Below are 25,706 nucleotides of genomic sequence, written 5' to 3'. Positions count from 1 at the left end.
CGGTCAACCCGTGGTCTCACATCCTCTTCCCTTCAGGGCCCCTTCCTGCCGCTGTCCCAACCTTAAAACATCCGTTCTTTTTCCATCCAGAACACTTTGGCCATCTCCTTGACTGCTGTCTCCTTCATCGCTGAAGAGCCTTGGGCCTTTGTGTTCAAACTGGTTTTCTTTATGCGAGGAATGCTGTCTTTCTGGTGTCTTCTCCTCTCTCTCTCTATATATATGCCTTTATGTTGTATACATCGGGTAAGCGATTCAAATATACATTAAATTAAACACATGAACTATATAATGATATAATATATAAATAATATATATACATTTGTTGTACTGGATTGGGGGAGGGTTTCTGTATCATCAATGACATGGTCCCCCTTTCATTTTGGTCTCATCACAGACGATGCCCTACAGCTGGGCATGAGAGCGGCTCCCCAGTGAGTCGTGGCAGTGAGAAGGGGGCAGCTGGTCTCCTGCAGACTCAGTCGTGGCCAGAAGCACACTGTGCACATCTGACTGAGCGCCGAGCGCACCCGGTAGCCTTGGGCGGCACAGTTGTTGAGAATAAGACAGCTACAAAGAACAGTCTCTCCTAAGTGCGCCCAGATGACCACCAGGACAACCTCGGCTTAGGATTTTTAGCGTTTTTTAGAACTTCCATCAACATAATTTCAGGGGCTGTAGTATCTGAATTATACAGGTAGACAGAGTACACGGAGTACTTCTAAACTCACACGTTCAGTCATAGATAAAAACGCAACTTAAAAAACATGTACATGTATGACTGGGACATGGTGCTGTACACGAGAAACTGATGCATCGTACGTGACTGTACTTCAATAACAATGATAAGGAACACACTTGAGTGTAAGTCACGAGTTCTGAATCAGACGGTTAAGTCAGCACCTGAAACCCAGAGAGTGCAGGCTGCTTTCCGTAATCAGACCTGCTGACTTCGCCCACTCTCTGGACCAAACGTCCTTTTGTCTCCTTCTGTTGCGTTTTGTTCATGTCCTGTAAACTGTGTGTGCCCTGGTTTTCTATTTTCAAGAAATGCTTCTCTCAAGTACACTTTTGCCACTACGAAAAACCAACATGGACTTTAGTCTTGCATGAATGTCATGTTGTTTAAACACACACGAACCACGGAACATGTAAACCAAGTCCATCGCCATTGTGTACAAATGCAGGGAACAAAGACATAAATGTCGAGTGTGAAATCTCACTGTTGTTTGCTGTGTGTTTGTTGGTCAAAGCCTCTGTTAAGCACGTGACTCTCAGGACTCGCTCCACAAGCTCCAAAAATCACTTAAAGATGAAGACCCCGAGGGGAGCAAAGAGAGGTGGGGCATGAGGCCCGCAACACGAGGGATAGAGGCAAGAAGGGCTTTTTCACTCCATAAATTACCGTCTTGCTGTACGTTCATCACCAGGAATTCAGGCGGAGAATGTCCGTGGGGGGGTGACGGGGGCTCTGGCAGCAGTGTCAGCAGCCCCCGAGCCTCTGATGATGGCCCCAGACTCGGAGCAGAAGCCAGGGACATTCTTCCCATAGCTGAGCCGCCGCGCTCCGGCGCAGACACGGCTCACCGGCGCCCTGGCCTCGCTGCTTTGGAAGCAGAATGTTGGCAGAGAGACAACCCCATCACGACGTCGCTGTCAGTTTCTTGTCTTTTACCTGATTGGTTGCAGGTGTGGCTTTGAAAAAAATGCCTCGGAGTCCTTGTCACCCCACCTGCCGCCCTTCACACTCAGCCTCACGCTGGGGAGTTGCGGGGCCCACCTGGCTGCTGTGACCTTCCTTAGCCCCGCTGACCGGTGCTCACTTTGTAAAGAGGTTTCCAGGGGATTCTGATGCTAATATAAGGGAAGAATGAATATCTCAGGTAACTGTGTGAAACAGGAGATTAAACTGTAACACTGTTATGGAAATACAAGAAATGTCAAATATAGACAAACACAAGACAAAGTTCCATTCAGAACAGATCTGGGCTGGGAAATATAACTTTCATATCTTTAACAATCATATCTTTAACAGTTAAAAAATGAAGGCTGTAACAACTAGATGTTTTCTTAAGTGAAGGAAAATCTAAGACTAATTTTTAAAAACGTTAATAGTAGATAACCTGAAAAGCTGCTTTTAAGACTATTGTGTTACTGACGAAATATATTTCAGAGCATAGTATTTTAATATTCTTGCATAAGATCTGACAAACAAACAAGGAGTTTTTTGTTATTGTTACACAATTAAACCTGTACAAGCAAGGCGGTGTGAGCGCGTCTCACTGCACTGCTTCACCGGGAGTAACATCTGCAGGGTTGTGTTCATGTTCACTCTGACCATTGATCTACCAAAAGGGAGAGAGAAGTATTTTGGAAGAACGGGACGGCAGTCCATGTGAGTCTGTGGATAGGAAGAGGTGTATAAAGTAGGGTAATTCTCCACCTGAATACAGGCACACCTCATGTTTAACTATTGCACTTCACAAATGACGGTGTGTTTTTTTTTTCCCACAAATTGAAGGTTTGTGGAAACCCTGCATTGGGCAAGTCAATTGGCACCATTTTTCCAACCGTATTTGCTCACTTTGTGTCTCTGTGTCACATTTTGTTAATTCTCACAATATTTGAGACTTTTTCATTACTATTACATTTGTCATAATGATCTGTTATCAGCGATCTTTGATGTTACTACTATGACTGGCTGAAGGCTCAGAAAATGGTTAGCAATTTTTAGCAATAAATTATTTTTAATTAAAGTACATACATTGTTGTTTTAGACATAATCTTATTGCACACTTAATAGATTACAGTAGAGTGTAAACGTAACTTTCATATGCACAGGAAACTAAAAAGTTACGGTGCTGCACTTTATTGCAACGCTCACTTTGTTGCTGTGGTCCAGAACCAAACCCACAAGACCTCTGAGGTTTGCCCGTGTAAGAAGGTAGTGGACAGCATCTAAAGGTTAAAAATCAAGAAACAGCTATCTGTCCACACCTTTATTTGGGAATGTTGTGGTAAATTACATCAGAAACAGCTGAAAGATATGAAAGAGTCGAACACAAATTGGGAGGATGGGCAGAGGACCATTTTTCTCAGACAGTTGGGGTTTTAATCCCGCCATCATCCTCACCGCCATCACCCTCACCACCACCATCCTCACCACCCTCACCACCATCACCACCCTCACCACCACCACCACCACCACTGTCCTCACGGCCGTCACCACACTCACCAGCATCATTCTTGTCACCACCTGAAGGTGCCGGGGGCCATGTGTGTGGCTTTATGATAAACACCATGTATATACTATCTTGTCTCATTATGCAAAAGCAAGCAAACCTCTACATACAATTATTTCCTTATTATAAAACCAAACCCCTAAATTTGGTGCATAAGGCCAAACAAGCTATTTGACTTTGACCCACTTTAAGTTTTATTTAAGCTGGTGCAAGGTAGACTGTTTCTTTTCCATTTTGGTGGAAGCATAGAGATCGAATATTGGTTTTTCAGTACAGGACTTAAAAATTATTTTTAATTGTTGCTTTTTTAACCAAACTGTGTATCTAGATGTTGACTATCAATTAGCTTTGATAAATGGGAGAACGTACACATATTTTATACACACACACACACACACACGTCTATATGTTTACATAGATAAGTGTAATTATTACATTACTATATACGTGATACATACATGATATACATAAATATTAGATATGATTATCTAAAAAAGCTAATTGATAACAATACACACAAAATACAATTATATAAAACTATATACGTATTAAGGCACATATACACACATGTACAAACATATGTGAATGTCCATGTGTTAACCATCTATAAACATGTGTGCATGTCCATGTACACCGAGGATGCCTGCGCGGCTCTGTGACACAGTGAGGTGCACATGTCATCTGTCTCGTCTCCTGTGTGTCCCCCGGAAGGCACGGTAAGGGCAGAAACCCCACTTGTCTGTCTGTAACACTTTCTCTCAGGGTTCAGCGGACGCCTCACGAAACAGGTACATCCAGTAACTGCCGTAACCGCCGGCCTGCTGTCCCTCTCGGCTGCTGGCTTCGACGTCGTGTAAGGAGGTGCTGAGAAGTTCCGGAGCATCAAAACCGCAAATTTAACTCAGAAACGAAGCTCGGTGTGAGCTTGTCCCCACAGAACCCCCGTCATTGGTTTCTCACGTTACAGACAGCTGTGTTTCCGTCCTTGAGTCGTGAGAAACCAGCGCTGTCCTCGAATGTCACTTCAGTGTCGCTTTTCTCAGAAATGGCTCCAGCAAGTCCACGTGGATTCAAGGTGAGCTTCACTGGGGCCGATCATGTACCAAAAAACCCCGCATTATAGGTTTTCCATTTTTCATCCTTTTGAAAGGCTTAATATTATTGCTGTAAATGTGACTGTACAAAGCTATAAATTCCTCACTTAATCACTTTTGAATCTCTCTGACATGCGACCAGGAGTTGGAAATACATAAATGTTAACTTTTATGCTTTTTCCCGTGTTCCCATACCCTGCTATTCTATTATAAACTGTCCTCTGTTACCTAATCAAAGGAAAACGGGTAAGAAAAGCTCACTGCAGTCCAAGGCGCATTCCTTCTTGCATGAACGTAACCAGCTTCCACAGGATGGAGGCCGCCTGACGAAGGCGGCGGGACCGAGCGGGGGAAGGCGCTCCCCGCCCCCGCGCGGCTCCTCGCGCCGGGTCCGCGTGGGCGGCCGCTGCCCCGGGAGCTCCTCTCGCGACTCCCGTGCGCTCCGCGCCGCGTGTTTCGGAGTTTCACACTCGGACTCGCCCTCAGGGCCCTCTGTCCCGGCGACGGAGCGCGGGCGGCTCTCGGCCGCCCTCCCCGCGGTCAGGCACCGCCGGTCGTCACGCTGACAGCGCGGGTCTCCAGTACTTCGTTCTGGCTCTTGCAAGGCGGGGAGGGGTCCGGTTTTACAGCTTAAGACGTCTCTCCAGCCCCCCTTCGACTAGCGGGAGATCCTGGGCAGCGACTCGCCCCTCTGCCCCTCTTCTCGGCCGCTTTCCGGCAGCCAGACGGCGTCCCCCGCGGCCCCGCGGAGCTTTCTCCCGCGCTCGGCGGCCCACGGCGCGCTGCGGCCGGAGAGCCACCCGTCCACGTGCCCCGTGTCGTCGCCTGCGGAGCGCGCACGGCGTCCAGACCGAGTGCGAGCGCGTGCCTCCACGTCCGCCGGGCTCCGAGGCCGCGGCCGTCCCGGGGCACAGGCAGGGAGCACGGGGGAGGCCGCAGCGCCCTGCGCGCCGGAGCGGGAGGCCGCGCCCCAGACCGGACCGCGCGCGGCTCGGGGGCAGAGGCCGGCCTGGCAGAGCTCCCGGGGGCCGGGCTGCAATAATCTGGCCAACAAAATAACGGAGAGCTGGATTACAGCCTGCAGAACACAGTAAGCACCCCGAGCCCGGCACACTGGCGAAGCGAAGCCTGGGACGAGCAGCGAACGCAGAGGGGGCGGCGCTCGGCTACCGACTTCGGGCCGATGAGCGTGGACCCCGTGCGGGGAGTACGAAGTCGGCGTTAGGACGCCAGGCCGCCCCTGCTGCCGGCAAGGGTCACCGGCTCGTGCAGAGTCTCAAAGCATCCCCCCCGAGGGAACACGGCATCTGTATAGCGGGGGAGCTAAGGCACCCCCTTACCAAGTGATCGAGGTGGCCCCGGTAACAGGACCTCCTGGCGTCGCCTGCCTCAGCGGGTTGCCCTGACGAAAGCCCGTCACCTCTGGGATCTCCTCAAAAAACAGGCAGCTTCAGTAAAATAATGAAAAAAACACAGGGCAAACCAGCTGGGGGGACATCCTGCAAAACAGCTGACAAGCGCGCCTTGAGCGCCAGGGTCCTGAAAGGCAGGGAAGAGCTCAGGAACAAAGGAGGCTGGCACGTGCACTCAGCGCGCGTCCCTGCGCCAGCGCCTGGGCCAGGAGCACGGACGCCGGTGGGAAAGCGTCGGCGCTGAGCTCCCGCGTTGGCAGCTGTGCTTGGGCTGCGCCAGGTGTCAACACTGCGGGGCGCGGGTGGAGGCGTGTGCGACTCTTCTGCAAGCCTGCATTTATTTTAAACAGAAAGTTAAAACATCTGTGAGGGCCAAGGTATCATTTCCCTTGGGAATGTATCTAGCAACATCAATAAAATCGCTTACTTCTAATTATAGTACCAATAATTCTATGAAATTTTGAGGCAAATTCTCCGAAGTTACCCCCTGAGGACATGTCCTTTTTCAAAGCTAAATACGGTTACTCTGTACCAGCAGTATTTTAATTTTTTTTTTTTTTTTTTTTGGTTGGGTAGCTTGAACTCGGGGTCACAGAATGATCCGAAGGGAAGCGAACCCCTCTGCCGTCACGAAAGAGAATGGGCTCAGAGACACCCAGGAGGAGCCTGCAAACCTCTGGGAAAGCTGCCAGGAGAGCAACGAGGGGCAGGGTGGAGGAAGCCGGGCTTTACTCATCATTCTGTTCCTCAGACCCTCGCCTCAGTCTTCCTAATCTGCTCCAGGAATGGAAAAACACGTGATTTCTCTTCAGAATAAGCACAGTGGGAGAGCCAGGCGGTCAGGGCGAACCTCAGCACCCCGGAGCCAAGGACAACACTGGTGACTGTCACAGACGCAGCGGGACCGTGCACAGAACGTGGAGCCCGGCCTGGACACTGACATGCTGCAGGGACACTGACGGCCAAACGATGCAAAACTTCAACATAATTTTTAATCAGAATTAAACACTTAAAAACATTTTTTATTTAGCTGACTCCACCATCTCGTCCCAACAGTCACAGAACTTACGGTTTCAATACCGTGAAAACTTTTTTAAAAGAATCTTTGAGGCTCTGCTCGGCACATGGAAGATGGTTAGTGTACGATTCGTTGTAATTTAATTAGAGTAATGGCGTTTCTGAAATGAAACTTATTTTGCTTTTTATTGGATGAAAATGCACAGGATTTCCAGTAACAGTGAGGCAGACGTGTGCGTGGCTCCTGAAGTGCACGTTCTGGCGATGACACTTGGACCACGTCCCGCTCATTCTGGCTTGAAAGGAGCCGAGTCACCTCATTGGAGAGGAGTTGTCACCACACCATGCCACGCCAGGTAACCCTCGTTTCTGCTGTAGACTCATAACAGGAAAATTAACGCAAGGATTGATGTCTTACCAAGAACGTCTTATAAAGACATTTAAGATCATTGTCTTATTTTTATATAGTGAAATCTCAGAACAAAATAATATTTCTTTATAAAATCTGAGCTGCTTAAAGAGCTAGGAATCATAAACTCAACATCATGTCAGTCTTGTGCGTCCAAAGGACCACAGGGCCTGCTGGGGAGGGTCCGCTCCTCCCCCTCCCCCGCCCCCGCCCCTGTGTGTGGGGAGACAGGAGTCTGAGGCCCCTCTCTCATCTCCTCCTGGAATCTGGCGTGTGTTCTTCCTAGAGTTCAAATGCAAGGATCCTTAAACTTCTGGGTCACAAACCCCTTAAAGTATGATGAAAGCTTTGACTGTGAGAGAAAAGAGTCTGTACACAGATCACACCCAGCATCACTCCCCACGTCGGGTGTGCCCTCGAGCTAGTGACACCCCTGCCCCCCCGTGGACTTTGACACCTTCTGACAAAGCACACGTGCTCCTCCTGGCACTGCCTCTCAGCACCGCTCTGGCCGAGGCCAGGGAGGAGCAGGCGAACAGGCAGGTTCTGGAACCTCCTTGTTTGGCAGAGCATTTACTTTATGGTTTTTTTTTTTTTTCAGTCATCAGTGCACAATGTCTCTAACAAAGCTTTCTGGATTATTGCTAGTCAGTTCAAAGGGTCCGACGTCGCCAAGTCAGACTGCCCCGTTCCAGCGACTCCCCCAAAGTTAGCTCAGGCGCAGGAAGTCAGGTCTGCCCTCGGGAGAGACCACTGCCCCCCGCAAAGCACGCTGACGGCCTCCTGCCCGAGCGCAGTCCTCTCGCCACGGCTGTCCGGCCGGCCTAGCCCTCCGCCCGTCGTGCAAACGAGGAACCCTTGTACCACCTGAGGCCAGGTTCCCTCAGGACAGGGAGCCCCAGACAGCGACCTTGGACACACCGACAAGAGAGGCAAGTGGGGGCACCGCTCTTGGCAGAGTTTAACGCATCACCTGTGAGCAGAAGGGCACAAACAGATTCCAGTTGGGCAGCTTAGGAGAAATAAAGGGAGGAAACGTAGGTGGGTTCAAACTCTCTTTACGTGGATCTCCTGTGGAAACGTCCACAACGTTCTAATCACTGTCTGCAAGGCCAGCTTGTATCCTGGTGTCCGTCACAGACCCCCGTGCGGCCTCCTTGGTTCTCAGGTGAGAGAAATGGAGTTTAATGTGAGCACACGGGCTGGCTGCGTCTGCCCAGGACTTTCATTTACTTCTGTTCACTATCACTCAGTTAAATCTTAACACCCATTTTGTACAAAACGCTGCAGACTTACGAACAGAAAGAATTCAGAGATGTCTGGGGCAGCGCCCATTCTCAACACAATTTCGAAGCCCGACTGAGAACGCATGAGGGTGGTGGCTGCTGTGGGATAAAAGCCAGCACGTACGTTAGCCTGTAAAGCGGTGACTGGACTGTTGTGGACGCTCGCTGCAAGTTTTGTGTAAATATTTTCTGCATAAAATGATTTTTACAGCATTTATCTTTGGTATCCGGAGAGGGTAAAAGTGAGACTGGTTCTGTGGCTCAGAAAATGTCTTTGTGACTTTTTCCAGTGACAACTGAGGCTTTAGGACGAAAGACAGGACTTAAGTGACTCTCAGGCACACGGGATCCGGGCCCGTGGACCACCAGTGAGCTGCCAGGCCAGGTCCTGCTCTGGGGGAGATGGGTGAGAATTTCTTGTGAAAATCAATTATGGGGGGTTGACAGGGAATATAAGTGGGAAAGACTTATAAGACTGCACCACGTTTTAAAAAAAAGTCATCTCCCCTTTGCCTACATGTTAATTCTTTATTAGACGAATGCATCTGCTTGGTCACAGTTTACAGAGCCTTTTCCCCTTAAGACAAAGAATTCTGCAATTTAAAAAAAAAAAAAAAACTGGCTCTGGGGAAGACAGAGTCAAAACAACAATGTATTCCTTTTTTCCCCTTCAAATGTTATGAAAACTACTCTCTCTAGATTGATAGCCAACACTTCACGCTTTAATCCTTCTGGACTCTGATTTGTGCCAAGTCAGAAACCTTTAAACACATTTGTTAGCGGTGGCCTGGGCGGGCTGGCTTTGAACTGCTGCCCCACACCCGGGGCTGTAATTTCTGCCGACCTGAAGCTCACACGGGCTTGCGGAGCGCCGCCGAGCGCCTGGCGCTGGTCCTGAGGAGCCGTAAATAAGCCCTGAGCAGAGCGCTCCGGTTCTCGTCCGCCTTCGAGACCTAATACAAAGGCGTTTCAGACGTGAGCCCATTACTGCCTGAAACAATGCGGGCCTGCGGTAGGTCTGCTTGAGACAAGACTTTACAGCTCTGTCATAAAACATATCTGAGTGAAAACACATGGTTTCTTGATCATTAAGATTTTTCCAATTGAATGGGCCAAACTTCACAATACAACTGCATTTAGTTTTTGCTTTGATACCTGTAATTAATGGCGGGGTAATCCCAGAGGCATGAATTTTAACAGAAGATTAACCATTTCCTAAAATCCTGTGCATGTTCCCTGACATACACGAATAAGCCTCTTTTCTTGATTTAGCCCCAGATAGAACACGCCCAGGCGTATGGGCTCAAATCCATTCAGTCTGTCCCCAGCGGCTGCTGTCCCCTGATGTCAAGGCCGGTTTCCCGTCCCACGTCCCATCCCTTCTTGATGGTCATGACAATGTTTTCTCTAAAAAAACCAGCGCCGACTGCCCCGGACAGGAGCCGGATGAAGTGCCAGTCAAAGAGACTGCAATTCGGGAAGGCATTTACCAGAACGATTTCCTGAAGTTCCCTATTTTAACCCATTACAGGGACATTGGAGGGTTGCTGGCAGTGGGGCGCACACCTACATTTCAGGGCCAGGTTAACGGCCGGAGTTCACTTTGGTGAAAGAGAACACAATGCACGGGGCAGCTATTCGTCCCTCTCCTGAGTGGTTTTCCTACTGATTTTTTTAAAAAAATAACCACAGGCCAGGATGGACCATGTGGACATTCTTCCTCCACACACAGAGGGGCCGAAACATCCCCGCTGCGCAGCTACTCACAGCCCAGCTCCTCCCCAGCCGGACACAGGATCACGGACGTGGGACAGCGACACTGCACGATGCACAAGACAGATGCTGCGAGGTGGGGATGGGCGGGCGTGGTCCACGACGTCCTCCCCGGCCAGGGTCCCCGCGGCATTGCCCTCGTGCCCACCTCTGCCCACACCCCTGCTTCGGAGTTTCAGATTCAGGGAAGTGCTGAGAAGAAACCGAAAGATAGAGTCATTCCACGAGTCCCTTAAACAAAGTGGTTTTAATGTTCCTTGGCTTCTTCCAGCTTCTTAAGTTACACTCAGCCCCGTGTGCTTCTCTGGCCGTGGGTGGCCTGGTCACCACCAGCAGCCCCACACACATGCCGCCCGGACAAAGAGCTGCTCTGGGCCAGATCTCGGCCGCAGCTGAGGGAGGCGGGGCGCGGCCCCTGCCCCAGCACAGACGGGAGAGTGGGTGTTTCAGGGCATAAACACCTTCCTGAGCTGGAACTCAGTTTCCAGCATACTCGCCTGTCACCTGCGAAACCAGCGCAAAGAGTGTGCCAGCGTCCCACACGCGGCGCGTGCGCACACACACAGCCAGGAGCGGGGCGGCCAGCGGCTCCCCACACCAGCTCAGCCACTGGAGGGAGGAGGGCCGTCAGGCCGCTACGACCGACCGTCAGTAAACAGACCTGATTTTGGATTCCAGCAGATTATTTTAAGTTGTGTGTATCCGGGCTGAGCACATAAATCATGAATTCCCAAATAACACTGAGCTGGTGCGATGGAAACGCCAAGAGGCACTGACCTGTGCTGACTTCGTGTTACCCGGCGGCAGCGCTCTGAGTGCCTTGCTAAGTCCACACACCAGCCCCGCGAGGTGGGTGGGACGCCGAGGCACACACGGGGAGCTGACCTTGGACTTGACAGAAGTCAGATTCACACCCCAAACTCAGATCACACCTATAACGTCCACTGCAGAGCTTTTGGAGAAGAATAACCGCTCTGAACACGTTTGCCACCAGTAATGTGACTAAAGTTGCAGGAGAATGAATTGTTCCAGCTACGTTCCAACCACTTTGGTCAATATTTTGGTCACCATTTATGTGAAGAAACAGAGTATTCAACCGGTCTCAATTAGATAAAAATGAAGGTGGGACATGTCTTCTGAAGTACCATCCCCCCACTTACCAGCTTCCTAATTTTGAGATTGTGCCTCTGAAACTGTGAACCTCGAGGCCAGTCCAAGACTAGAGCACTTGAAGCCAAGAGGACTTAGAGAAAGGAGAGCAAAGGGCCTTACTGACTCAAGCTGGCCGGGCAGTGAACCGATACTTTTTAAAACAATTTTAAGTAGATGTACTCAGATACTTTTCATCTCTCTAAGCCAAATTGGGCAGCAGAAGTTGTTCAATATTCGTGTCAGTAAATTGTATTGATTACATGTGAATCAGAGGAACAGACACCCCCAGCGGCGTTTTCAGCCGTCAGAGAAGCGCGTTACACGTAACAGGTAGACACTAAACACCCGTCAGACACCCACGGTATCGTCTGCTGCAAGCATCAGAGGCTGGGGGTAGGACGGGGCAGGGTTGGATTTCTCGTTACAGTCCTGTCCCTGGAAGGTTCCCTCCGCCTCCTCAAGTTTCCATTTGCTCAGCTCTGAAAGGGTGACTGCGTGGATCATGAGATGATGCATTTAAAGCAGCAAGCGGTGTCTGGCGTTTAGTCAACACCCAGTAAGTGGTGGCTGTAAACGGTCCTCATGTCCTTGGGGGGAAGGGGCCTTCCCACGAGCAGAAGACGGCAATGCCGGCCCTTTTGGGCTACGTTGGCAACACTTGTCTATTGGGAGTGGAGCATCTCCGCCGTCTTCTGTTCTGTCTGGGGGGCTGGCCGTGGGGGGAGCATGTGCCCCTGAGCCCCAGCAGACGGGGGCGTGGTGTGAAGGCTGCCACCCCGGCAGCAGAGAGGCCGAGGGGCCGGAGAGTCCACACGCCCCGTCACATCACTGTCTTCCTCCACCATCTGCCGGGCAGGCAGCTCTGGACTGAGGCTGAGAGGGAGGGGACGGAATGGTTTAGAAACAGGGATGTGACAGAAAACCCAGCAGTGTCCAGGGAGGATGCGCGAGGAGGCAGAGCCGGAAGGAGGCTCTGCGAGCCAAGTCCCTCTGCCTGGCCGCTCTGCCTCCTGTCTTCCCAGCTGTCCGTCCACCTCTCAGAGTCGGAGTGAGCAGCGCTCTTACTGCCAGTTCCCAGTGAGGAGTCCATGCTGCCGGCCCCGCCACGGAAGGGACATTCCCAGCCATAAGCAACTATCCCTTTAAATAGTCAGCAGTCTTACTTTTAGTTCTTGAGATAAGTTATCAGATACTTACTGCGTTCCCGGTGGCAAGGGGAAACAGATTTTGTTGGAAATACAAAGCTGGATGAGGCATTGCCCTGCTGATCCAGGAGCTGGTGGGTATTGCTGCAGAAGTGGGGAGCCTTCCAAAGCCAGCCCAAGGTGGTCGGACGGGCATCCGGGAAGAGGGCGCCGTCTGCTCTGTCTGAAATGAAGGGAAAGTGGAGAGTGCGGGGCCCAGCGTTGGTCATTTTCTCTCTCCTTGCTTGTTTTGTTTTGTTTCAGTTTAGCGTGGAGGCATTATAACATACTTGGTGGGCTCATCAGAAGGAGGCTCAGAGACGGCAGAGAGGAGAGAGTGTCTTCCAACCCAGCTTGTCCAAGGGGACACGTGGCCGTGTGCTCCTCCTGTGTGCAGGGACCGTGGGGCACTGCCCACCACAAACGGGTCCTGAAAAGAAATCAGAACCTCTGTGCACTATTCCTTTGCCTGATTAAAGCTGCCATTTATTTGACAGATGCCCCAAAGGACCGGACACGGTGTGGCCTCGGGGAGGTGGCCAAGGGCACGGAGGCCTTGGCCCAGGAGCTCCTCTGCAAGCAGGGGGGACGCACAGCCCCGGAAGGAGGTTTGCTGTCAAGCGTGAAACCAGAGCTGGGAGCTTTCTCGGTTTCTGAAATTAGTCTAGGTTAATACGTGAAAATATCCGGACCCAGAGCTGACTTTTTATTCTCCTAATAGTTTCAACCACTGTGTGTATTACTCCAGAGTTTCTTAGAATAAATGATTTTACAAGTGGGGAAGTTTAGCCTTAGACTTTGTGCTTGTCCAAAGCACTGCACAGTGGACGCAGGGATAGAATGAGCGGTTTCTTGTGCGGAACGTCACCGGCCCGTCCCCCTGCTCTGCTAAATCGTGAAAGCGAAGCAAAGGGCCATCCCGTCGGAGATGCACAAGGTGCATGTCTGACCCCCCGCGTCCCAGCGAAGCTGGCTGTGGCCCACGTCCCTGCACAATAGTGCTCACCCAGGCTAAGAGCGAGCCCTCTTGAAGACACGCTGCTACTTCCCGGAGAAATCCATCTTGTGCTGTGACAGTTGCGTTTCCATTACAAAAACTACAGCTCAAGGTATGGAAATGGCCAATGAGCCGGGGCAACGATGTTGTGTGGGCTCCTGGTAACAGTGCCATCCATCTTGGTGTCACTTGGACCCGAGCGCCCCCGGCAGGTCAGCGGCTGCGTCCAGGGAGGGCTGACCGAGCTATCTGCGGGCGTCCCTGATGAGATGGGCAGCAGCATGGTAAGGGGCGTCACCCCCGGTGACCCTCCACCGTAGATAACCCCTCCTCCTCGGCCCTGTCGTGGGGGCCCTCTCTCCACCGCCCCCTGGGTCCCTGCCAACTCGGAGCAGGGCCCCACCTGCCAGCGCGGGACTGTCATTGGCGGGTCGCCAGGGTGAGGGGCAGACTGGCCCCAAGGACTTCTTGTCAGGTCTCGGTCACAGGGGTCTAAACAGGAAAGGGGTTTATACTCTCTGTTCCCTGTCAGTCCTTGGAATTTTTCATCAGTTTTTCAGGCATCCTGAATCCATTCTGGAATTCGAGAGACTTAATCACAATGCCACGTAAAGGAGTTACTGCGGATGCCGACGTGACCCCCTAAATAATCCTTGACATTTTCGAGAAATACCTTCCTTTGAAGGAGCGGTGCCCACGAGGACCCCGCTGACCTACATATTTTTGGTTCTCTAAGACTCCAAGCCTGCTCTTGGCAGCCCACCAGGAATCTGGGGTAGGAACATCCTGAGCTGGATACCTCCGCATAACACACTTCACCTGACAACGCAGGCAGTCCCCTTTCGCTACCAGCCTCACGCGGCGGGGCACACGCGCCGCCCCGAGTCAGGCCCCCGCCGGGCCCGGGGAGCGCACGTGCTCTTTGTGAAGCAGGCTTTTAATGAGGGAAAATGAGACTGTTTCTCGTTTCCTTTCATATAGAAAATATACTTTTTCTTTCAACTAAATGCCCGCAAATTTGTATGAGAGACACACACCCCAGCAGGAAGGCTCGCCAGCGCAGCCTTGTGCTGTTCAGGTTCTGTCTGTAACTGTGGACCGTTCTTGTAAAAGATCAGGGAACTTTCTTTTTTTTTTTTTTTTTACTTTTAATGTAAATGTAGCTGCAAAGGAGAACCGTGGTGTTTTAACTAGGTCAGCAGTTTAAAGACTGTCCCCCTTTCGTGTCCCAAGCATGGAAAGCTCCTCTGTATTACAGCCTCAACGCACAGAAAACCCTTAGTCCCGGTGGGGACACCGCTCGCGCCGCCGGCCGCGCGGCACGGACGCGGCGGGAGGTCCACGAGGCCCGGAGTCCGACGGGCAGGGCCGGGGCGGGGTGGGGGGGCGGCCGGTGGGGCCCGCGGGGCTGCACCCCCTCCGCGCGCCCTGGCCCCAGGGTGAGAGGGGCGCGTCAGCCCCGGCCCCGGTGCCTGTGCCCACTCATTCACTCATTCATTCAGTCGTTCACGGAGCTCGGGAACCCGACGTGGGGGCCCGACCCCGGCACCGCTTCAAGCGTGGGTCGGAAACCCCAGCCTGGCCACTTACAAAGCAGGAGGCCGGGCAGGCCCCTGGCTTCCCGTCCCCGCGCCGCTCAGTCCCGGCCTCACAGGGAAGGGGGCCTGCGGGCCGCGCGTGGCCGGAGATGCTGGACGGGAGAGCGGCTGTCCCCGCAGAGAGGCAACAGCGCCCGCGCGGGCCTGTGTCCCCTGCGGTGCTTCCAGCTGCGCTCAGAGGTTTCACGTCCTGGCCCTCTGAGCCCCGTGCTCGCTGTGTGAGGTGATGTTTACTCTCTCGTCTGGTCAAGAACTGAGAAAACTGAAGCCAAAGGACGATCACAGACCAGCGGACTGTCCCCCCGACCAGTGTCCCCCAGCCCAGGTCGTGATCCTGGACGACCCTGCCCGTGAGGTCCGTCTGGTAGGGACCATGTAATGACAAACGTCCATTAGCATCAGCAGCCGCCAGCTCACAGCCTTGAGGTCGTTTTTTTTCCCAGTAGGAGACAATTATCTGAAGGTTCCCCGAACTGCCTGGAAAAGTACTTTGATACAAACCCACTGACTCCAGAATTCCCAACAGCAGCAACGAATTCCTTAGGGTAAACACTGACCTTTTCCTTATATCCATCAAAAGGTCCAGGGGCCTAAAAGCAGAAGCGGATTTAGTCTGCAATAGTTCACACTGTATGATTTCACCAGCTTTGCCCTTGGAAGAAAAAAGCTGGGTGGGGACGAGAGGCCCCGGGAAGAGGGGGCTCCTGAGGTCGGAGCGAAAGACTGAGCCTCTGGGCCTCAAGGAAGGTCCCAGGACCACTGACTGTGAGTGCGCTGCCCAGAGCCGGGGGTTGGGGGGGGCACAGAACAGGCCAGGCCCCCACCCCAGGCAAAGACCCAGCGGGGTCTGCTACATCGAATTTACACTTAGATTCTTAAAAGCAAAGTTTCTGCCCCTTCTGGCTGTTGATAAACCTACGCTTTCCTCTTGCCTGAGGCTGATCCCTCCAGGATAGCACCAGGAGAGGCGTGAATTCCCCATTTTTTTAAATCTTAACGAGGTGCTAAATATGCAGTTTAATTATAAGCACTTAAACTCCTGTGATGTCAGCGGCCTCGCCTCTGAGGGACACCAGGGGCAGGGCCACAGGACCTGGAGTGGTGCTCATGCCCCAGGAAGGTGCGACTCAGCACACAGGCACGTGGAAGCAGCGGGCAAGCCTTTTAGGTAATGTCTAGGAATAGCTGGCTTCAACTCGAGATTCTGTGGGCAGAGCAGAGTGAGGGATGGAAGTTTCTGGAAAGGTAAGGAGTCAAGTTCAGTAGACACAACACAGGTTGTGGCTGGGGGTTCAGAATTCTCTCCTGGTATTTTAAACCAGGTCCACGGAAAAGTCCAGCTGACAGACTGGTTATTAATGGGTTCACTACGTTCCAAACTACATATGGAAAACTTTTTTGTAAGAGCTGAACCAAGTATGTATTATTTCATTTTCATTTTACAGAGAGAGGTTTTTTAAAAAATCGTTTTTCTGTATTCCAAAACTGAACATGTTTGCTGCAGAAAAACAAGCACTCATAAATGATTAGTTTATAGATATTTATAATTGATACTTGTATTTTAACGTTAAAATATAAAGAGCATTTTTATTTTACAATCATCTTTACTGTTTTAATTGTTCATTAATAAGTCAATTTATGAAGACTGTAACATGCTTTATTTTTTAAAATTCTTAATGTAGGGCCTTCGGGTTAATCACAAATTGTTTCTGTACATTACACAAGGCTCTTAATAGTATATTTAAGTCACAGAGGTCTTAAAGCATAAATTCCTAGAAAGAAAATTGCTATGTCCAGAAGTGTGCCAGTTTTTAATGTTCTGAAAATACCAGCTACACATTACAAAGTAGCTTTCCACAAAGTTCACAGTGAGCGATGATTAATGAGAAATGTTATGAGTAAGTGCCCACCTTCCCTTGTACCTTGGTAACTCTTTAAATTATTTCACTTTGGCACTGCAAATTAGCTAGGAAAAGCTGATGTTTTTAAAAATTTTGAAACAGTTTAGTCTTATTCTCCGAATTCATTTCCTTTGGTCTGTTTTGTACTGGGTATCCAGCGTTTTCCAAATTATTGCTAAGGGCTCTTTATATACCAAATAATTAAGCCTTCGGCATGTTTATTATTATTTCATTATTTGATTTTGAATTTTGTTATGAAAAACTTAGATGCACAGACATTTAAAATATGCATAAAATAACATATATAAACGTTTTCCTGGGAGTTTTGCCCTTGGTAGCATGCTTACAAAGATCTTCCCAACTCCAAGAATGTACAAGTAATTTCTTGTACTTTTCCACAAGAAAAATCCATAATTTTATTCAGGAAGAGACAGCAGCCTTAACTTTTAAAAGTTTTGGATAAACAGTTGCCTTAATATCATTTATTAAATACTGTGTGTTTTCCCCGCCGATTAGCTAACCCCTGTGATACACTAAATCCCCACATACAGTGTTTTTAGCACATTTATTCTCCCAGACGAACTCCGAAATCAGCCAGTTATTTTAAACACCTTTGGGATTTTGAATAGAATTTTGTCTAGCGTACAGATTATTTGATGGAGGATTTACAGTTTGTTTTGTAGCCAAGTGTTACGTCTCTGAGTGGGTGTCTCACGCTCAGTGTTTCTGTTCATGATGAAATGACTTTTTTAATCCAACCGTAAGCTTTTTGTCAAACGCACTGCTCGTCGCCAGAGCAAACTTGATCTGGGCCCCAGTTTATGACTATTCATCTCTAGTAAAACTAATGATATATTATGCTACTGAATTTGTAACTAAGACGATTCTGATTTTTTTTCTAGTTTTGATTGATTTAATTGCTTTTTTAATCCAAATAGATCATTGCATCCTCAAAAAATATTTACCAATTTGCCCCCACATTTCCTTTTTTTGTTTTATTAACCAGGACAGTAAGAAACCCTTCTTAAATTCCAAACTCTAAAGTTTGACCATTTAGCGTGAGTGTGACATTTTAAGGATTTTTTAAAATCAAATTAGGCAAGTATATTTTCTCCTTCCTTGCTTACCAAGTGATTAATCAGATTCTCCCCACAATTTCCTTAAGTATCTTTAGGGATTTTGATAGATTCTAAAAACTTCACTACAACATCTCTTCTCCACTTTGCACTTTTAGAAATAGAGTCCCCAAGTTTCAGCTGGGCACACAGCTACCACAAATACCCAAGCTGGCCATTTCTCAGCTTCCCTTGCAATCAGAGCACCTGGTCGGTTTCAGGGCAGCGGGCTGTGGGCAGAGCCGGAGCACTGGCGTTTGGCTCACTTCCTCAGGGCAGCTTTCTGTGTGGATTTTCCTCTGTCTCCCATGTTAGGATGTAACGGCACTGGGAACAAGAGCCGGGAGCTACTGGAACTCCACCTTGCACCTCCCTGGCTGAAAGCCAGGGTTATCGCAGGGATCAGAGCAGCTCACGCTGTGAGACCGCTGTCTTCCTCTAGACTGCCTTGGAAAGGCCATGCCATGTGCACTTTTATACAGAAGCTCATCTTTATGTTTACGCATGACATGAGCCTGTGTAAGTCATTTGTTGTGTATCCGCACACACACGTGAGTGATCGTGCTTCAGCGTCTTTTCCTCACGGGGGCTTAGTCTGCACCCTGCGCAGCACACGCATCAGCTAATACAGTCACCGAGGAGAGGGGCCCCGAGGTGGGTGTAAGGCCTTTAACTCTGACGCTAGACGCGGCTGGCTGCGATTTAACTTGGAGCTGTTCTGTGTGCTTCCATCGACAGGCTGGTCTGCACTTCAGAGAAGCAGGGTGGCACGGGAACGTGGGCTTTCAAGCCAGACTTTCAGATCTGAACCCTGTTTCTGTTTCCTGGTGGCTCCAAACCTGAAGATATTCACCATCTCTGTCCTTCAGTTACATCATCCGTGACACTGAGGAGGTCACTGAGCATTTGCCAGCAGCTGGTGTGAGGCTGGGAGAGGTAAGAGGCCATCGTGGCCCGTGTGGAGACCAGCGGGGGGGGGGGGGGCCTGGGAGACACAGGGCCTCCTGTCTGTCCTGTCTGGTCTCGGGGACTCACAGGGCAGAGACCCCAGGAGGGCCTCTGTGCTTCAGGTTCTCCTTGAGTGGGGACAGGTGGCCCGCCTGGTGGAGATGGGGGGCCTCAAACACATCTCTTGTCTCCCGCACAACTCGGGGCCATGCATTTTCTTGTGGCTGATGTGAAACCTCCACCCTCTTTTCCCCTCTGCCTGGAGAGACACTCCAGGTCCAAACAGCAGTGAGAGTTTCTGGTTCCCCACCTTCCCCTGAGCAGAGTTTGAATGCAGGGAAAGAGATGGTACCTGAATCCAGAATTCTTATCTTAGGGTCAACAGCCAGTGATCTCAGGCTTTTCTCTGGCCTTTAGGTCCTTCCTTCCTTCCTCTTTCTTTTTTTCTTTCCTTCCTTCCTTCCTTCCTTCTTTCTTTCTCTCTCTCTCTCTTCCTTCCTTCCTTTTTCCCCTCTTTCTTCCTTTCCGTCTTTGAGAGAGACTTCAAGTCCAAAATTCTCTTTCGAGGAACCCCTAACCCAAACACGAGCAAGCCTCTCAGCCACACTCTCCCACACACGTCAGTGAGGCACCAGGGCAAGGATTTCATTCCCTGGAGCTTTGGTGGCGGCTTCACCAACTTGTCTCTGGAAAGAGTAGCAAAATTTATTTTCCCTTGTTCCGAGTCCACAGAAGTAACACAGTACCATTCGCTCCGGGCGCCCCCCGACCCCGAAGGCCGGCCCCTCACAGTGTCCTGACCAGAAGGACAGCCTGCGGGCTGACCTAGCCCTCTCTCTGATCCCCGCACTCGGCAGCCTTGGCTGGAAGACGGAACAGACCCACCCAGGCTCTCCGGGAACCTCCTTCCCAGAGTCGCTGCCCCGCAGAGGCTGCCAGGGGAGAAAGGCGAGTCCCAGTGAGCCTGCTACTGCAGGCGGCCCACCCCATTCGGCAAGAAAATTAAATAGGAATCAGTATGTCTGCATAAACTGACTTTAGAGGCGAAAGATTAGATATTGAAACTCTGATCACCTCCACAATTTTTCAGATGAAAAATTTCACCTAAAAAAAGGAATGCAATCTCATCCAGTGTCAATTTTACATGTTTCTTTTTAAAATAAGATCTTTAAAAGATTAAAACATAATATAAAATTATAAAGGCTTGAAGAGCTACATCTGTGCATCGGGGTCCAGGGGACACACGGAACGGGTGTTGTGAGAATTTCGGAGCCTAGGGCTGCCAAGATGGCCAGTGTCTCCTTAGAGACCTTTTAAAAGCAGAAAACTAATTTTACAAAAAACATTTAATGAAAATAATAAGGGCCATTTTAAAGTTCCAGATGTTAGAGTCTTTAAACCAAATGAGACAGGCGTGTCAACAGCATGGCTTCCTGTCCGCTTTCAGAACCTCGGTCTCTGTGCACTGCCGGGCGGTCAAGGCCCGGCCTACGCAGTGATTTACCCCCAACTTACAAGCTCGCGCTCACAGCGCGACTCACGGGCTACGCAGGATCACACGCAATCAAGAAAGTTAACTCATTTTGACTTTTGCACATTTAATCTGAAATATCATTTACACAAACATAAAACATTTCAAAATGAAGTGACTGTCACTATCTTTGTGTTTCCAATGTATGGCTAACTTCTCTCTCTCTGTCTCTCTAGCTGACGTGTCCAAGATGTCACGGACAGTGGCAGCAAGAATGCCACACTGGTTGTGATTTTTGTGCTCCACCTCTGTATCTTTGAAAAGGTAAGTATTTGACATTTAATTTTTTTCTGAGCTGTGCCTTTTTCTAACAGGCTAGAGAACGAGTGCAGGACTCCGCCTGTGCCTGTAAGTGTGATCACGCGTTTGCTGAGAGTTTGCCCCCGTGGTGCAGAAGCTGCGCCAGAGCAAGGCTGATCCCACCCAGGTGCCCCAAGACAGCCCGGGGGAGGCGCCAGGCTGCTCCCCCACAGGAGCCGAGCCCCACAAGGCGGCTGCAGGAATCGTGCCCAGAGTGCACCCCCGGCTCCGCCAGCTTTCACCTCCATCAGCTCAGGACACTACGGCCAATTCCCCGAACTAACTGCCTGACTTCTTTCCTGCCTGACCTCAACTCTGGTTCGGAGCTAATCCAGCAAAACCGTGGATTCTCTAGACAAGGAAGGATCAGCAGAAAGAAGGGAGAGCAGGCAGTGAAACACTCCAGGGCATCTCTCCTCCAGAAGGTCCTGCGTGGCTCTGTGTCCTCCTGCTGTCCTGGGTGCTCCTGTCCTCTGAGACCCAGAGGCCTCTCCCAGCATCATCTCAGAATCCTGCCATAACTTCTCCGGTGGAAATTTCCAGAGGATCTTCCTTCCTGAAGCAGCTGCCTGAGGAAGAGAAAGAGTTTTCCCCAGACTCAGGCCAAAGCGCACAGGCACACACCAGCAGATAACAAGCCAGCTTTGTCGGCGGCTGCTATGAGGGAAACGCGGGGAGAGATGCTAGGGTTTCTCAGAGGACCTGCACTTGCGTTAGATGATTTTAGGAGAGTTTAAGGAAGCAAATCCCTGCTTGAGATGCGATGCTGTCGGGAAGCGGAGGGAGCTGCAGGACGGGCCGTCCTAGATCCCGCGTGGAGGGGTGGGTGCACCTGCAGGGTCTCGGACGACAAGCAGGCGCCTTCACCGGCGCCTGCGTGTGCGTCGGGCTCGCCGGTCCTGCGGGGCACATTCCAACTTCCTCGCAGCCCCAGTTTTCAGATAAGAGATGCAGCCACCATGGGTTTAGGCTTCTATGAGAACTTGAAATCTTTTAACAGTGTTTCCATGGAAAAAGGATTCGGAGTGCCAAACATCTGACTACTTCGGAGCTCCTGGAAGTGAACCACAGAACTCCCGGCCGCCTTCGGCTTAGCTTAGAGGCCGAGCAGCAGGACTCTCCTGCTTACTTTAGCTCGGGGCCACCACGACAACTACCTTCTGAGGTGGAAGAACATTCTAGCACTGGAAGAAGGTCTTCGAGTATTTTCATTTGCTGTAGACCTACGAGTCACAGGCTGCTCAGGGACTGTATGTCTCATAAGCGAGGCTTAAAATGTCGCATTTTCAGGAGAAGTTGACAAGAAACATTCAAAGTCTCCCTGCCTGTTTTTGAAACATCATTATGTGCTGTTGTGATTTATAGCTTCACTTGTCATTGTGCACCTGCAATGGATAAGATCATTAAAATCGTTTTTTCAAGTTTTTATTTATCAGAGCCATGGAAAAACTACATTCCGATCGGCTTTAGCTGGAAGCGTTAGGCCAGCACGCTGTAACCATTCCAGGTCGTGTCTTTCTCTTTGTGTAGCTGTTACCCAGACCCATCTAAAGAAAGAGCTGAGTGTGAATTATTTCAAAATCAAAATAGTCTCCTTAAGATTTGAAATGTATTATGCACCTGAGGTGCTGACAGCAAAGTCCACGCCAAGCATTTGATCCACGAATGCCCGTCTTCCAAGTTCTCCAGGTCCTTAGATCTGCGTCTCTTCCATTTTTTTTTTTTCCTGTGGCCAGTTTTCAAATAAGGGATCAGGAAGCAATTTCGTGATCATAAATCACACTGATGGTTGGGGAATAAAAAGGGTTCCTTTGCTTCTTCAGATGTGGTTCCACACATTCTTACAGATCTTTAAGCTAAATCAGAAACCCAGATGCAGAATTATGGTGCTTGCATACATCATGTCTGTTTGTGACATTCCATGGAGAAGCCTGGGGCTGGGGGACCTTCCTTCAAATACATTCAAAATTGGGCCATTTATCACCACCTCCACGGTTACGCTCACTCCTTTCTTGCGTAAGTTCAATGGTTTCCTCACAGACCTCACTGCTCTTCCCGATTCTAACTTTTACTCCATTCTACGTCCAACACCATGACCAACATAAACCCCAAGAGCGGCTTTCCTCTGCTCAAAGGCATTCAGTGGATGCCAGAATAAAATCCAAAGTCCTTGCAAAGCCCTTCCAGGCCCGATGCAGCCTGGCCTCCCTCCTCACACCTCGCCACTCGGATGTCGTCTCATCTGACTTGATGCTCACTCCCCTAGGGCCACGCTGTCCTCTGTGTTCTCAGAACACTCTCTGCTCTTCCCTCAGACACACCAACCTCTTTGCACTGGCTGTTCCCTCTGTCAGGAATAATCTTGCCTTCAATGTCCGGACGACTGAGCCCCTTACTTCATGTAAGTCTGCTGAAACGTCACTTCCGCACCGGTCCCCCATCTGCTCTATTTAAAACGTTAACCCAACCTGTTCTTTGAACCTGGAGCCCCTTCTTCTTATCTTGACTTACTGTTTTTTTCCCATACACGTCACATATACATTATATTTTACGTGTTTATTATGTCCATTATTAACGTCTGATTTCCAAAGGTAAACAGAACAACACTATAGACCAAACAGACCTAACAGACATACACAGAATGTCCCACCAGCGGCAGCAGAGCACACGTCCTCCTCAAGTGCACACGAACAGTCTCCAGGATAGAGCGCACAGGGCACGAAGCAAGTCTGAAGATTAAAAGTCATGCCGACTCTCTCTCAGACCCCAGTGGAATGAATGCGAAAACCAACAACAGAAAGAAACAGGAAAACTCACAGACCCGTGGACAGTAAGCGCCACGCTGCAGAGCAACAACTGGGCAGCGAGGAGACCAACAGGGAGCTTTGCAAAATACCTTGAGACAAACAAAAGTGAAAGTACAGCTTACCAAAGCTTATAGGGCGCAGCGAGAGCAGTACTACAAGGGACGTTTACAGCATTTAACATCTACGTTAAAGAAAGACTGACCTCCTCTAAACAAGCTAACCTCGTAACTAAAGGACTAGAAAAACAAACTAACCCCAAAGTTAGCACACATAGGACACGGTAAGTATTAGAGCAGAAATGAAAGAAACAGAAGATAGAAAAGCAATGGGAAAAATCAACAGAACTAGGTTGTTTTTTTTTTTTTTTTTTTAAAGATAAAGTTGCTACACCCTTAGCTAGGCCAAATAAGAAAAAAGAGAACACACAAATATAATCAGAAATGGAAGAGCAGATACTACAACATACGACATGGAAATAAAAAGAGTCGTAAAGGACTATTACGAACAAATACAAGTCAACAAGTTGGACAACCTAGAAGAAATGCATAGACTCCTGGAAACATACAACCTACCAAGACTGAATCAGGCAGAAACAGAAAGCCTGAACAGATCAATAGCAGACACGGAGATGGAATCAGTAACCAAAACCTTTCCAGCAAAGAGAAGGCCATGACCAGACGGCCTCACAGGTGAGTTCTCCCAAACATCAAATCAGAACCAACACCAATTCTTCTTACAGTCTTTCGATTAAAAAAAAAAGAAGAAGAAAAAGAAAAGGGAACACTCCCAAACCCATTTTATCAGACCAGCAAATGTTCGCAAAAAAGACATGCTTAATAATACTTGTAGAAGCTTTATTCATCTTAGCTAAGATCTGGAAATGACATCAAATTCCAGCAACAGAATGGGTAATCCATCTCTGGTATTTTTTTCAGGTATGTTTGTTTGTTTGTTTGTTTATTGGTTTTATGATTAGAACAGATTTAGATTTACAGAAAATTTGAGAAGACAGTAGAGTGAGTTCTCACACCCCTGCACCCATTCTCCCCTTCATCCTCTTACACTGGTGTGGTACACTTACTACAGCGAAGGAACCAACACGGCATCCTCTACGTTAGAAACTTCACAGCTGATTAAGATCTTCTGAAAGCTCCTACCTAACATCCTCTTCTGCCCAGGAGCCACCCGGGACACCATGGTGCACTTAGACATCACAGCTCCTCTGGTTTCTCTGGGTAACAAGTTTTCAGTCTGGTTTTTGGTGACCCTGACAGCTCTACGATCAGGTATTTTGTAGGATGTCCTTCTGCTGAAATTCATGTGGTGTTTTTCTCAAAATGAGGCTGCGGTTACAGGTTTTGGGGGGAAGATTACAAAGGTTTAGTGCTGTTTCATCACATCAGGTCCACAGAGGCTCTGTCACGTGATGTCACTGCTGACGTTGACCCTGATCACCTGGCCGAGGGCTTGTCAGCTGTCTCCACTGCAAGTTGCTCTTTTTATTTAGATTACTTTTTTTTTTAATTGAAGTGTAGTTTGTTTACAATGTTGTGTTAATTTCTGGTGTACAGCACAGTGATTCAGATATATATATACACACACATATATATTTCTTTCTCGTATTTTTTCCATTATGGTTTATTACAGGATACTGAATACAGTTCCCTGCGCTCTGCAGTAGGACCGTGTTGTTCATCTCTTTTATGTATAGTCATTTGTGTCTACAAATCCTGAACTCCCAGTTTCTCTCTCCACCCCACCGCCGATTGCCATACATTTGTTTTCTTTGTCTGTGAGTGTGTTTCTGTTTTGTAAATAAGTTCATTTGTGCCATTTTTTTAGATTCCACATATGAGTGATATCATGTAGTATTTTTCTTTCTCTGTGGGACTGACTTCACTTAGTAGGACCGTCTCCAGGTCCATCCAAGTTGCTGCAAA

At 49.4% G+C, this 25,706-nt stretch overlaps 1 protein-coding gene across 1 annotated transcript in view; it reads right to left on the bottom strand.

The window, feature by feature from the left end:
* Positions 1-2,510: 2,510 nt before the first annotated feature.
* The window catches only part of LOC106728650 (protein PRRC2A), a 141,724-nt gene continuing 118,528 nt past the window's right edge, over positions 2,511-25,706 (bottom strand). The window contains exons 6-9 of the mRNA XM_032496808.1: positions 12,860-12,999; positions 12,583-12,753; positions 10,228-10,425; positions 2,511-6,079 (exon numbers count right to left, since the gene is read on the bottom strand). Coding sequence (XP_032352699.1) covers positions 5,770-6,079; positions 10,228-10,425; positions 12,583-12,753; positions 12,860-12,999 — 819 coding nt within the window. The 3' untranslated portion in view covers positions 2,511-5,769. The remainder of the gene's footprint in view (positions 6,080-10,227; positions 10,426-12,582; positions 12,754-12,859; positions 13,000-25,706) is intronic.

This window comes from Camelus ferus, chromosome 14 (genome assembly GCF_009834535.1).
Source record: "Camelus ferus isolate YT-003-E chromosome 14, BCGSAC_Cfer_1.0, whole genome shotgun sequence".
In the NCBI taxonomy this organism is placed as follows: domain Eukaryota; kingdom Metazoa; phylum Chordata; class Mammalia; order Artiodactyla; family Camelidae; genus Camelus; species Camelus ferus.
This window is presented reverse-complemented; position numbering and strand designations above follow the sequence as displayed.